Source organism: Anolis carolinensis, chromosome 3, assembly GCF_035594765.1.
Source record: "Anolis carolinensis isolate JA03-04 chromosome 3, rAnoCar3.1.pri, whole genome shotgun sequence".
Lineage (NCBI taxonomy): Eukaryota > Metazoa > Chordata > Lepidosauria > Squamata > Dactyloidae > Anolis > Anolis carolinensis.
Window position 1 is genome coordinate 125725079 of NC_085843.1, and position 15386 is coordinate 125740464.

The window sequence follows — 15386 nt, forward strand, 5'->3', positions numbered from 1 at the left end:
TTGCCCAGTCACTAAGTGCACTTCCATGGCTGAGAAGGGATTTGAGTTTCCAAGAGTCCTAGTCAAACATTCAAACCAATACACCACACTGGCTCTCTCTTAGATAACTCCACGTAAGACAAATTTAATTTAATACCATATTTGTATGGTGCTTCTAAATATCCCATTTAACACAAGGCGGATGAAAATAATTAAAAGCATTTGACACATAGGTAAGTATAACAACATTAAAACATTATCTCATCCCAAGAGGTGCATCAGTGCTGTTACCCAGCACATCCTATTATTAAAGAGTGGTTACAACAGTTCCACCTCATGTGGCAAGTTAACCAATACATTTTGGGAAGGGTGCTTTTCAAAACCCACATTGGAAGGGGCATAATGTCTTCACATTTATTTCATTGAATGACAAATGAAAACGATATCTTATGGATGGGGGAATCCTCCATGAGTATTAATTTCTGAAAAATCTGGGGGTTTTTTTCACCCTTAATAATTAAACAGTTTATTAGTATGACTAATGCATTAAGGGTTGTATGTATGTATTGTAACAACTTACATGATTGTGATTTGTAAAGAAGAAATATTAATTCCCCACCCACACCCACCCCGACTTAAAAAAAAAAATCTTACCAAACGCTTGGAAAATTCTTTATTTTCTGAAAGGAATCCATATCCCGGATGGACCTTTAAAAAAGTGAAAAACAGGTTTCATGAATTAAGACATCTGTGATCATGATACAGACAATATTCCTAAATTAATTAAAATATAAGATAAATATTCAGTAGTTCTTCATTGTGTAAGTAGATCTTGCTGACTCTTATAGTACTGCCCTAAAGAAAATGATTGTGAATTACTGAATCAACATTTGCTAAAGTAGAAGCAAAGCTTGGAGAGCTAATACTTTTTAAAAAATTACTGTAATTAGTAATCATCCGCAAAAAGTCATGAATGTTATGGTTAAAAAATAAGTAACTTGTTTACTTTCCTGTTGCTCTAACATAATGAAAATAATTACTTTTAGACACTTTTAAATAACTCTGAATACAATAAATGAGGTAGAGCTTGATACATGTGTTTTATTCATCAATTTTTATCTAGACTACACTCCAAGACTATATAAATTAAAAAGTTACAGATACACACTATTGCAAAAGGGGTACCACAATCACCTATTAAGTTACAGTCTTAATATTTACTCAGATATACCTGTATTTTGGAGGGAGAATTATTACAAATAACTAATCATATTAAACTAAATACTTCCAAGCTCTGAAGAACAATAAGTCAATTTTGAGTGAAGTAAGTTTTCTTGCCAGTCTCAATTTTATAGAATTCTGTGTAACTAAAATGTTTACAGTAACATAAAAATTACTTCACCTGTTTTCCAGTTCTTGGCTAAAACATGCAGCTTGTTTATTTTTTTAAAAAAATCTTACCCTCTAAGAGGTGTCTACATATTTTAAAAATACACATAAACCAATCAGCATCACCGCCAGTATTATCAAATGAATATCCCATTTAACACAAATTTCTCTCATGTAAATATTCTACATACTAATGTTGAAAAAAACCAGGTTTATACACAAAACCTATCATGCATTCTCTTGAATTAATGCATTGTATACAGACTTAACCAGGGTAGGAAGGGCAGTCTGAGACATACAAAGAGATAGGCATTTGATTTCCTTTCCATCTCTTCTTTTCAGTTTTACTTCTATTCACATCAAAGAACTATGGAGGCTGTTCTTGCATTTCTCTCAGGATTAGCCTCTTTCCCCCAGACTGTCCTTTTTCCAAGCATCATACTCTTCTCCCAAAAATCCACTGCTGGTTTTCTGAGTTAGCAACGTTATCATGTCCACATGTAACAGGACTGCTACAAATTCCACATCAAGTGGAACAGAATATATTATCTGAACACCAGGGGATACAAAGCCATATGCCCCAAAACCAAAATAATACATCGGGTTTTGCAATTCCCCTCTCTACAAACAGGATGGTATATAATTACAACACACAGTAATGTGGAAAAGCATTGGTTTCATAATTTATAATAGCATGTAAACTCACAACTAAGCAATATACATGGCAGAATAAAGATGAAAGCCCAAGCTATTTCTATCCCCATTATGCCTTCTTAACTAACAATGTAAACATCTGCAGTGTCTGTTAGCTAATTAATGTTCTTTGCCATTTTTCCTTCCCCTTCCCCCTCCCTTTCCAAATGCACCATACTGAAACATTTATTTCAAAAGAAATGATAATGCTAATTGAGACACTCCAGGGTAATTGCTAGCGATGACCAACTCCCATCCATAGCATTTTATTTAAAGATTTTTTTCATTCAGCAGATCTGAGGACCAGGAGTGCATTCACTGGAGCAATAAGTACTCTTTCTGACATTTTTTAAAATACCCATCATTTTTGTTAAACTTTGAATCTCTGGTCTAAACCAAGGGAGAAAAGGCAAGAGAAGAGAAAGGCTTGCACATAGTCATCTAGCCTTAATGCATTTTGTCAGCAACATGAAACCCTGGAAAATAATTCCTGGATGTGCCATTTCCCTTTATGCGAGGGTATCAACTCTGTGTGCAAATTTTTCCACATGCCAACTTCAAAATTAAAACAAAATCATCACTATATTATAAAAGACAGGCAGAAAGAGAGTATGGCACAGAAAGGGTTAGTGCTCTAAACTAATTGGGATTTTTTTCCCCCCAGCAAATTTGGAAATGAACTGAAGCTGCTCCCTGGTGTGAAAGCTGAATCCAGCAGCCACCTGCAGGATCAGCGGCCGGCACTGCCAGATGCTACAAAAGCCTTTGATTTCCAGTAGCGATTTCGGCCACATTTAACTCATGTGACATGAACTAAACTGGAATAGCATATTCAATCATTCTCCCCCTCGCTTTCTTTTTTTTAATCTTTAAATACAAACTCAAGCTTCTTTGCTTTCTATATATGAAACAGCTGCAGAGGAGAGACTCATTCAGACTCACAGCTTGGGCCCGGGTTTTTTTAATGGCTTCCATGATAGCATCCATGTTGAGGTAGCTTTTACTAGTGGGAGCTGGGCCAACACAGACTGCTTCATCCGCCATTTTCACATGGACCTGAAAAGACAAAATGTCTACATTTTAATACACATGCGCCAGCAAATCAATTCCCCTTTCCCTTAACTATGCATGTTCATGGAACAGTAAAAACCTGGACATAAAACACATATTAATACATTACTGTCTAGATATGAAAAATACACACAGAGAGACAGGGAAATTCACATTTACACTCACAATAAAAGGCAGAAGAGCAGAGAAGGAATATCAATAATGAACAGATATACACTGGTGCATGAAGAGATCTGTGACTTCAAATTTCATTTTAGATCAAGTGGGGTTTGTATTTAGACAAATACTACAAAGACATGTACATTTAAACATGCTACACGGAGCATCTATATGGAAATCCAAAGCCTAAAACTACTATGCTAAATGTAACGGGCCAGCTAATATCTTGCTACTTAACAACAAACATTCACGGCAGTTCCATCTAAGCAGGCTCCCCAGGAAGTTGGTGATAATTAGAGTGAATTGAATGAAGGGATGCAGTGAGTGTCCCTGCACAGCATCAGGTCAGCACCATGCACAAATTAAAGCCTATGACTAAAGAGTTCAATATCACTACACGTGAACCAGAAAATCTTGAGAATTATTTAAGCAAGCTTAGGTTCCCCAAATCATTCTTATCCTTATTCACATGGACAATTGTCAAAAACACTTTTTATAGCAAGGCTGAGCTATACACAACAGCCAGGAAAGTCTGCTCACAATTGAGAATTTTCTGAAGGGGAGTTCTTCTAGAGCAGGCAGCTATAAGAGCTAGTCTCTGGCAATAGTTTGAGGACGCTTAGCTAATCTTTTTAAAAGACACACACAAAACCCTGCTTAGGAAGCATCTGTCATTTTAATAATTAGGAACGGAAGGAAACCGTATGTTTTATTCAATGTATACTATTTAATAATATTTGTCTAGACATATACAGCGAGTCAGGGATCTGCAACACAGTTCTATTCTTTCCTTACAATAGTACTCCAAGGTAAACTAAATAAAACAAAATAATAGCAGGAAAATGCTAACTTCTTATAAGACTGAAAATATCTATGTCTCTCAGGTAGAAATAAATTTGATCCTCACAAGTTCAGGGAGGTATGTAAGAACTGGGGCAAGGGGGGAGAATTAAGCTCTAAAGCGATAAGCTTTGAGCTTTAAAAAAAAATCAGACAAAATGTAGCCAGTGAATTTCTATTATATACTGTTTAAGCCTACTTTTCTCTCTATTCTAGATGTCAGACAGCTTAGACATATATCCGTCCAACATGCAACATATGAGAAACATTTCTGAAACCATTAATACATTAAGAGTAAGTTAAATATATCTTTTAATACACACACACACCACACTTGACAACATATACATGGGTCAAGTAGATCTTCAAACCACAAACGCAGAAAATAGCCAAGTTCAAAGATATGAAAAAATACAATGACTTAACATTTTCTGACTCCCTTGGAAATTAATGTGAGTTCACCTACTGTGAGTGTTATATAGGCATTCTACCTGAGAATGTGTGCACACACAATTCTAAATTCAACTAACATTTCTATAATTATCCTAATCTCAGCATTTCAACTATGTATCTCACAATTCCTTCAAGAAATACTCTCAAAGCAATTGTTACATATATGGACCTCAGGCAATAGGTAACTTTGGCCAATTTAGACAACTCCAAGTGCTGGAAATTTTAGCTTCTAATATATACAAAACAATCTGCCTAATAACATATTAATTCATCCTACTGATGGAATTGCCATATTAAAAAGAAATACAAAAGCACACTGAGCAATCTAGTTTGCCAAAAGTAGTCTTTTGTAGTCTGACAAAAGTATTACTAGGAATGTTGTTAAATTGAAGCATGCCAAAAATCGCAATCCACATTTTCCCATCATTTGTTAAAACTACCACACCCCGTGTATTTATTGTTAGTTTCTCAACTTCCCTTATGCAATAATCTTCATATATTATGAAATCCTCTCTCTTCTCCACTTGGATGCATGTGAATCAGTGGTTAGTTTCCCAAAAAGCAAACATTCATTTATATCAAGCTTGAAGGGTTTTATTATACATGTGCACACTACATGGAAATGCCAGTTTTCTACAAAATGCACACATAAAACAGATTCAGATATATCTAAAATTAAGTTAGCATGTTGAACTAGGCTTCCAAAGGAGTCTGGATGCCTTACAATCCATAAACTGGATTCAGCAATCAACATACAACTTCTCTTGCATGCCAATGGTTGATTTTCCATCAGTTGGGACAGCAAGAAATGCTTCAGAAACTGAATGGCATTCAAGCAAGTTTGTACAGAAATTATTCATACAAATTTTCTATTTCAAAATTTCAGAGCATTTAAGATCATGAAGAGTGGTAAGAGCTGTTTGGCAGTGTAATATACTGCCTTAAAGGAGAGTGGTATCTCCTTCTCTGGTTTTTTTTAAGGGGAGGCTGGATGGCCATCTGTCAAGGGTGTTTTGAATCTGTGTTCCTGCATAGCAGAGAGTTGGACAGAATGGCCTTTGGGGTCTCTTCCAACTCTATGATTCTATGCCAAAACCAACACTTCAGTACAATAAATGGCAGAGATGGGTGATAATGGACATAAAAACTGAGCTGGATGAAGGTACTCAGTTTCTAATGGGTATCCAGGAATTCTCCTGAACTATGTAAGAGCAATGTAGCTTCATCCAGACCAAGTTAAATATTTCATCCAAGATTATCAGAACTCTCCTAGATCAACAGCACTTCCATTTTATCTGCATTACATTTCTGTTTATCCTCATCCATTCATTAATGGCTCCAAGATGTGTCCAAGATTAGAATGAAATTAAAACTATAAAATTATTTTTCCATCTGATAGATTGAAAGTGAAAACAATACTAAAAAAAACTCTGATTACATGAAACTGAGTTAAGTGAACACACACAAGCATATGCACACATGGTAAACGCTTCAGTTGAAAACTTGGTTATAGGAGAAAATACTGAGAATTTATCTGGCACACAAAAATTCATACAGAACACAATACTAAATGACAAGTCAAACAACATACCGTGTTTCCCCGAAAATAAGACAGTGTCTTATATTAATTTTTTCTCCCAAAGATGCTCTAGGTCTTATTTTCAGGGGATGTCTTACTTTTCCATGAAGAAGAATTCACATTTATCGATGAACAAAAAAATGAACATTTATTATATCCTGTACAGTAGTTGTCATCACAAACCAGCATAACCAGACAAACTGTGAATCCTATCAAGAATTTATTGTTACTACCATTATTTCCATGTACAACAATCTATGGTATGTACATTTACCAAACCTGCATGTTCTGGTGTTCTGTTCGGCGGGCATTCTTCCAAACACAAACAGTGCTAGGTCTTACTTTTGGGGGAGGCCTTATATTTAGCAATTCAGCAAAACCTCTACTAGGTCTTATTTTCTGGGGATGTCTTATTTTAGGGGAAACAGGGTAGTAAAATCTGTTTTAAAGACTTGGCAAATTTCTATTTCAAATGTTTTTCCAAAGACCATGTTTCCCAATTTTAAAAAAATCATATTAATACAAATTAGTAAGAATGGAACAAGCCAAATCATTTAAAAATTCAATACAAAATGTATCTACCTTTTCACCATTTTAATCTATTTTAAGAAGACTAAAAACCAAAGCATTATTCTGTGTTATATTGGTTTTAAATCTACAGCAGAAAAGGGAGGATGAGAAGAAGAATACACTAATAGATAACACCTTTATATTTTGGCATACTTGTCAAGTCCAAATGCTGTAGCTCAAATGCAGTTTTATCTGCCCTGGAATGGTTTTCTGAGCAGGCAGAGTTTGTTGCTAGAAGGGAAACTCCTTTTAAACCCCATACTCATAAAAACCCATATTTTAAAATCCATACCTCACAACCTCTGAGGATGCCTGCCATAGATGTGGGCGAAACGTCAGGAGAGAATACTTCTGGAACGTGGCCACACAGCCCGAAAGACATACAACAACCCTGAAACCTCATACTGTTTGGGAAAGAAGTTGGCCTGGGCCTAGAGAGAACCAAATTCAAGTCCTTTTGGGGCCAGGGAACTCATTAGGTAAACATGAACCAGTCACTCAGCTCAATAAAATTGTTATTGTTATAGATAACACAGGAAGGATGAAAACTATGTACCTCACCTTGACTTTACTGGACAAAAGGTAGGATTCAAATGTATCTAATAAATAAATAGACAACCAATTCAACAGGGAGAGATTGCGAAATTTGGCTTGAGGGCTGTATTTGCTCATCTGTTTCTGAAATCCACAAAATTGTGAAAACTCGACCACAATTAGATCTTAAGGTAATTGATACACATACTGTAACACATGGTTGTCAAGGCAAGCCAGCATCAACGTTTTATGCAACTGGATATACTTTCATTATCTTGTTTTTTTAAGATATGGTCTACAGTGATGCAAGCAAAGGGATTGTGAAGACAATACATTAACTAAATACTTATTTCAAAATAGTGTATAAGCACTACAAACCCACCAAATACCCTACAAAAATGACTCTGGAAAATGCAACAAATGTTTTCCAAACCCCAGATATTCTTGTTTCCCTTCTACTTTGTCACAATAAAAGACAAATGGAACAGAATCTGATCAGCTGCTTACATCAATTGTCAGAACCACCCACCTGCACTGTTTTAATAGAGCCCCTTCTGCACATTAAATAGCTCAAAATGTTTTCCCTTCAACAGACACCACTTACCTGAACACCATAACTAATTAAAGGCTCACACACAGCACAGTACACAGATCTCTTAGTAGCAATGAGTGCCTAGGACCATCAACTCGGCTTTGCAGAATAGATCAACCCTTGCATCTTTAGGCATCAAGGGACAAATTCATAAAACTCTCTCCCTCCTCCTTTCCTTCAATTTATCTTCCAAAATTATGTGTGTTGTTGCTATACAAATTATACATACAGCCAGTTCTGAGGATTAGCTTGGATCTTGAACATTTACACAAAGCAACCTATTCAAACTAGCCATCCTCATTTTTTAAAGCTTGCGTCAATATTACAGAGCAATGAACAGAGTTTCAGTGTAAAGTGGATTCACTCAATTGACCCAAACAGCATAATACAGCTCAGCAAGACAAATCACAATTAGCTTGTCCCATAAAATGAGGGTAATGAGTAAATCCTTTGTAAGGTTGCTTCTCACACTCTCACACACAAAGGCATGGCAAAGTCCTGAATTAAAAATCAATTGAATGCAAATTAGCTTTGAATCCACTGTTTCAGCTGTTAAGTGAAGAAGGAGCTACATTGCCAAGCCTTGTACAAGAAATCTAAATATATTTAGGCATGGAAGGCACTGTACTATAGAATATGGAGATCAATATTCCTAGCTAACGGTGTAGTTCTGAAACACAGTTTCATAGATGCTAGTGTGTATGTGTGTGAGCGCCTGCTTTCAAGTTGCCTGTTGATGTATGGCATCCCTGTGAATTTCACTGGGTTTTCTTGGGCAAGTAATATTAAGTGGTGGATTCTGCTAGTTGCTTCTGAGCAATACAGCATCTGGTATTGATTAGTGGTCTCCCATTTAAGTGCCAACCAGGGCTAACTCTGCTTAGATTCCAAGATCAAATGGGATCTGATTCCTTTAGGATTTACCCATACCAAAACAGGAGCACAATCCTGATGTGCTGCTTTGAGAAAATCCAAGTCACAAAGGCAGATTAACATTACAAAATCAGGAAGTGCACAGAATAACTGGGAAGAGGACAAACAGATATGGAATCTATTAAGATGCAGAAACATATTTTTCTTATTTGTATTTTGAAATAATAAAGGAGCTATTGGCAAAAGGAGATGAGACCACACAGAAGCATTTCTGTACCTCTACAATAGAGGTTCTCAAACTATAGGACATAAGCTTCCCTTATGGAGCCTGTGGAACACTGGCAGTGCATGCAAGCTATTTTGGCATCAGAGCCACTGTTTATGATTGTTCACAATCATAAACAATACTTGGACCTTCATTCAGAGAATATCTAGCAATAGCAGAAAGTGGATTCCTCATCTATGAGTCAACAAATCCATTCCTGGTTATCATCTGAATGCTAAAGGTTCTATCCATGGTGCTGAACGAATTTACTGTATTGCCTAGGATCAAAATCTTGAGTAGATGTTTTAGCTAAAATTCAAAACAGAATCCTCGCTAAAAATAAAGTAACAAGTTAAACTGCCCATACAGCCAACAATTTTCAGACAATCTACAAAGAAAGAAAAAGCTGCTTCTTTAGAAACTGAGAACAGAGCTTTGCCTCCTCTCTGAAATACAAGACTTCACTATTTTATTCACGTTACATCTTAGAAACAACAACAACAACAACAACAACAACAACAACAACAACAACAAAAACCTAAGATGCCATTTTTCTGTTTAGTTACAGAAATTTCCAAGGATTTTGAGTTAAAACTATTGTTTCCTATTATTTATAATAGAATAAACCTATAACAGAAAATATCAATTTAAGACCTTCCAGACGTAATGAATAATGCACACACAAAAATTTGAGACCAGAAGTGGCCAGATGTTAACCTGCCATTTTGTTTTTGGAGTCCTAATGGTTTGGGGTAGACACAGAGCAATGGATTCAAATTACAGGACAGAAGATTCTGTCTAAACATTAGGAAGATTTTCCTGACAATAAGAGTTGTTCAGCAATGGGATATGGTGCCTTGGAGTGTGGTCTCCTTTTCTAGAGTTTTTTAAACAGATGCAGGATGGTCATCTGCCAGGAGTGCTTTTATTGTATTTTCCTGTGTAGCAGGGGGTTGGACTACATGATCCTGTGTTCTCTTTCAATTCTGTGGTTCATTTAGGACTTCATGGTAATAAATATTAACGTGATTTCTGTTTGAATATCTACTGAAGAGCAGTCAAATAACAGATTAATATACCCCAGGAAGCATATTGCAATCAACACATGTCTGTTCCAACTTCACGTGCAATAACAGAACCAGACATTTTGGAACATTTTTCAGTCACCCAACAACAAAATACATTATTCGGGGGGGGGGGGCATTCCCATAAGAGAACACGTGTGTAGTTTGGGAGTACAATATAGTTCTGGTATCTGTGTAACTGGTATCTGTGGTTTCATTTACTCACGTCTGAAAAAAATAAGTTATTGCTAGATATTTTCCAGGTCCTCCAGCACATTTCTATGGTGGGCTTATGTTAGAAAATGACCATAGAAATGTTAGAGAGGTGTTCTCACTATGCATTTTCTATGTCCTCCAGGACAATTCTATGGTATGCTTCTGCCAAAAATAAATATTTTTAATACAGTTTATTATTATCTGTGGTTTTGCATTTCCATGATAAGTCAGGCAACGTAGTTCCCACAATGTATATCCCATGGTTACACAAGTCAGACTGCACTTTTAGATCCATCTTCCTCACTGGACATCAAGGGATACTTCATGGCACTGATACCTTGAGTGCTTCCTGAATAGAGGCTCACTGCTCCACTAATACAAAAACCACTAATGCCACTGATGAGGAAAAGGACTGTTTTTTATCCCACTTAGTGGGCATCATAACAGAGACCCTACTTTTTTGTACTGTAAGAAAAGAAACTAATTTGCTGCAGTTTGGTGAGCAGAGTCTCCCTCTTGGAGTATACAGATCGGGAAGATTTGTATGGAAGAATCCAGTCTCTAGGATAGTGTGTTTCTGAGCAGTATATGGCCTTATAAACATAAAATGGCATCTTGACTTTCGCTTACTGGCACAGCTTTTGACACAGAAGTTATACATGTGTTGTAGAAAGCTCAAAATGGCTTCCAATAAAAAAGTAAAGAGCAAAAGATGTCTCTTTAGTTGTACCACGAAAAACCAGACATACCTCCCTTGGTTGTGCTATAGCGTTGGCACCAACAAAAAGCCTTATCCCTTGCTGGCATCCTCTTAAGGTGGATATACATCATCTAAAGAGGATATCTGTTGACATTTCTGGCATGTTGGCAATGTACTGAGGGAAGAAACATTCATTCGGTTATAGGTATACCTTAGTCAATGAAGTGAATACGTTCCTGAACTTCTTTGAGAAACCCTTCCAGTTAGGGAGAGGATAAGGAGGAAAGGGGGTCAAGGTAACCACAAACCCCAGGTTTCCACAGGACATTGCCTGGACAGTAAAAGTGAAATCATACTGCTATAGTGTGAAAAAGCCCCAAGTCAAGGAGAAAGCTCAAAACGTAAATATTCATTCAGTGGAGTATAACCCCAAAATACTATGGGTCTGTGCTCATGTACAACTTATCTTCTAGGGGTCAAGCAAAAAAGGCATGCCATCTGAAGTAAACTTTCAAATTTGTGAACACCAAAAGGTATGTGGGTGTCTATTAGATATGAGCATATATTTAGTCATGTCCACGACAGTTCCAACTAAATCCTCTTTCCTGTTAGCAATTAATTTTTTCTTGCCTGCTAAATAAAGTCATATTCCCTGCTGATGGCAAATGATTGGTTTACCTATAACTCCAGGGAGCTTAGCTATCAGTTCCTCTAAGAAGCTTTGACAGTTTAACCCGCTGGGCTCACAGCACCCTTGGGAGGGCCTTGCGCGCAGTTCCACTCCTGATACTGCTGACCACTAATACTGACTCAATAGATAATGGATTTCAATAACAACCTCCTACAGGTTAACACTTTTGGGAAGCATCCATGATACTGCTTTAATTGAGTTAATACATGAAGGTCACAGTTCGGTAGGAAGTTTTAATAAATTTGGCAGTGCTTACATTTTTTTTGTTATTGTTGTGTGTTCATCCATATAGTAACTCTAAGATAAGTTACCTACAGGTATAATCCAGTCTGCTTGTGGATTTTACGAAATGTTTCATTTTTATTAGCTTGACTTCCTAAAAACATGCACATTTTGGACAATTTCCTGAAAGTAATGAAATGCATGATTCTGCCCTGCTGGGCACAGAACAGTTACCTGGTCCACTATATAGATCATCTGCTACCACCATGCTTGAGGTTTAGTGTATCTGAAGATTAATGCTTTTACTTGAATTTAGATGACACGTAATAATAAAAAACTGATCATCTTTACCTTTTTAAATAGAATTTATGGTTGCCTGTTGTTAGGTGTAATAGAAAATGGCAAGGTAAGGCAGCTACCAATGCTAAGCTAGGTTTTTTTTTAAAGTAAATTTTATAGCAGGATTTGCCACTGTCCCCATTTTCTTTTAGTAATTTAACTTCTGAAAATGCCAGGAAATAGCTACTTTTTATTTAGGATTTAATATACTACCTATATACTACAAACACAAAACTGAATGTGGAAGACATCCCTCCCCCTTAAATCCAAAACCCTGACAGACAGTACAGAGGTTAGTAAGAACTCAGCATGGGAGCTATTTAATACACTTCTTGATTAACTCGTTGCCTGTCCACTTCTCTCACAGACATGTACTAACATGTCATAATCGTCATAATTCCCATCATCCCCACAGCTCACACACAAGCTCCTTGATTAGTGCACAACTCCCAGACGAGCCATGGCTAATGCTAAATAATTCCCTTCAGTCTCCTGCTACTAGACCACAGGCTCCCCAATTAAACATAATGCTGCTGATTAGCCATATTAGTCCAGACAAATTTCTACCCGAGATTCTGTTCTAGTTGTCTGCACCCCCCCCCCCCCAAAAAAAAACCCAAAAGAAAAAAGTCTAGCAAAATACAGCAGGGTGGTTTCTCAAAAGGTATCTAAGGGTCTGAAAAGGAATTTTAATAGTGACACTATAGCCCTAGAAAATTCCTTTAAAAGTTTAAATTCTGCTTGAGTCAGCATATATTTCAAAATTCAACACTACATTTTAAAACATCAAATAATACAGTAGGTTTAATATAGTAGAAAAGTGTAAAGCATGTTTAAGCAATGCCTAATCTATAACTGTGAGCATTTGCCTTTCAAAGGTCTCCAGGCATATACTAATTCCCTCCATATACTTTCTTAGCCATACATATCCATTTAGCTTCACTAAAATTGACTATGATCAACATAAACCAGAAATTATTCCTAAATCAGATCCTAGAAGATGAACTGAGCCTGTTTATGTGCTTAAGTCTACACTAACTATTGGCATAAGCATAGGGGTCAAATTGCAATCAATGAGAAAATATTTGCCACATAGTTGTAATTGCTGAGCATTGTTGGCAAAATACTGCTATTTTTTTCTAAATTGAAACCAAGTATTGTCCAGAAATGAAGTTCCAGAAATGAAGACTCTATGGCTGAGGATAGTGGATTCTTTCTTTATGTGGGTATACTGGTATTCAAAAATTAATATAACACAGACGTCTAATGGTATATAAGAAGATCTGGAAAGTCAACCCCCTTATTGGAATTTGCATCCCTTTCATTTAAATTCTAGGAGGAGATGATCCACCCCCCCCCCCCTTCCCGGCCGCAAAAAAATGTCGTTAAATAAACTGCATTCAGTGTTTGAGAACACTTGCAACACTTGTAGAGGAATTTCACAAATAACACAAATTATTCTAAGTACATAAACTCTTCATTAATCAGCACGTGAGGATTGGTAGAGGCCAGATAAATGTAGTTTCTGGTTGCTTGAGAATTACTATTAAAAATAGGCCCATACTATATGCCATACTATACCATACCATAAACTCTATAATGGATTGATATTAATATGGAAATATAGTAATGTAGTAATTAAAAGCAAATAATGACAATTAAAGATAGACATAACATTTCCACTAAAGATAGATTTTATTTTTATTCTAATTTCAAGTATTGTTTCTTTAGATTTTATCAGTTACTTGAGGTAAGTTTTGGTTAATTGAGAGTCTGCTGTATCATATTTAGTCATACAAACTTTACCCAACTGACTCACCTTTAAAACTGCCTATCTCTGTAAATCTTATGGAAAATCAGCTTATTTATATTAAGATTAAGCATCTAAAATAAATCCCTAGGAATAAATACATCTAAATATGTAACAGAATTTGGGCAATATCAAAACTGCCATGTTTTAAAAATGCTAGAGTTCAAATATTTTATCAACGCCCCCATTCTAATTAGAGACTTAGGGCTGCCATAAGTCAGAAACTACCTGAAGAAACACAACAACAACAACAGCAACCAGCTGGAAGGAAAACTCTGGGATGTTAATGTTGAGGAATTCCAAATATTTCAATTTAATATCACTTCATTCAAAATTTCTGAATTAATGATCACGGTTTGTTGCTGCCTCTTACTAGACTAGGGCATATTCTTGGAGAAATTTGTTTGGACGCAGGTGAAGAAAGCAGACAGACAGCATATGATGATTTTTAAAAAAGTTTGCTGTTGGCCAAGAGTGGTGACAGTCTCCAACTTGTGCTGGGGAAAAATAAACTGCCACACCCAAATTAGGTATGCAGGCTTGATATAAATATTTTCTGTCATGAGCATATTAAACAAAACCTATGTCGTTGCTTTCCAAAATCACATGTTATTTCCAATAGGAAGAAATATTCACGAGTAAGCAGAGTTACATTTTGTTGCCATTCTAATAAGCATTACATTGTCCGTTGTAGTTATAGGAATATGAGAAGACCTTGGGAAACAGGAATTTCACTAGCACCCTATCAGCTTAGCTGAAGACTGTGTCCTTCAGAGACTGCTAGAAACAGCAAATGGTTGTTTAATATCCAGCCTTAGTCAGAAGCTGTTTGGGATTTTTGGACCTTTTAATTTCAGCATTATTTTGAGACCCTTTTTACTATTTCTTTGGGAATTTCTAAATATAATTAATAATTAAAAGCAGTTCTCCATTATTTTGCAGCTCTCCATTTTTGCAAGCAATGTCAATTCTCCCATTTTAGTCTTGGACTGAATGTGAACACGCCCTTACCCACAGAATCAATACCAGCTGTTTCACCAAGCCACGTCTGATGAATTATGTCTTCTATAAGATTCTTCTAGTACCTCCAAGTGGTTATATTATATGCTTCTGTCAGAAGTTACCATAGTCACCCTGGAGGATTAAATACGTTCATTCCTACAGAAGATACTCTCTATGAATTTTCTAGGTCCTCCAGCACTGGGTTGTTGTATGTTTTCCGGGCTGTATGGCCATGTTCCAGAAGTGTTCTCTCCTGACATTTCGCCCACATCTATGGCAGGCATCCTCAGAGGTTGCGATCCCAGCCATGAAAGCCTTCAACAGCACATCCTCCAGCACTTCTGG

The 15386-nt window shown here is 36.5% G+C and overlaps 1 protein-coding gene across 2 annotated transcripts in view; it reads right to left on the minus strand.

Annotated features, from left to right (window-relative positions):
• The window catches only part of pcca (propionyl-CoA carboxylase subunit alpha), a 299632-nt gene that overhangs the window by 240113 nt on the left and 44133 nt on the right, over positions 1–15386 (minus strand). For both annotated transcript variants that reach the window (XM_008106964.3, XM_062975473.1), the window contains exons 5-6: positions 3004–3117; positions 634–687 (exon numbers count right to left, since the gene is read on the minus strand). In XM_008106964.3, coding sequence (XP_008105171.1) covers positions 634–687; positions 3004–3117 — 168 coding nt within the window. The remainder of the gene's footprint in view (positions 1–633; positions 688–3003; positions 3118–15386) is intronic.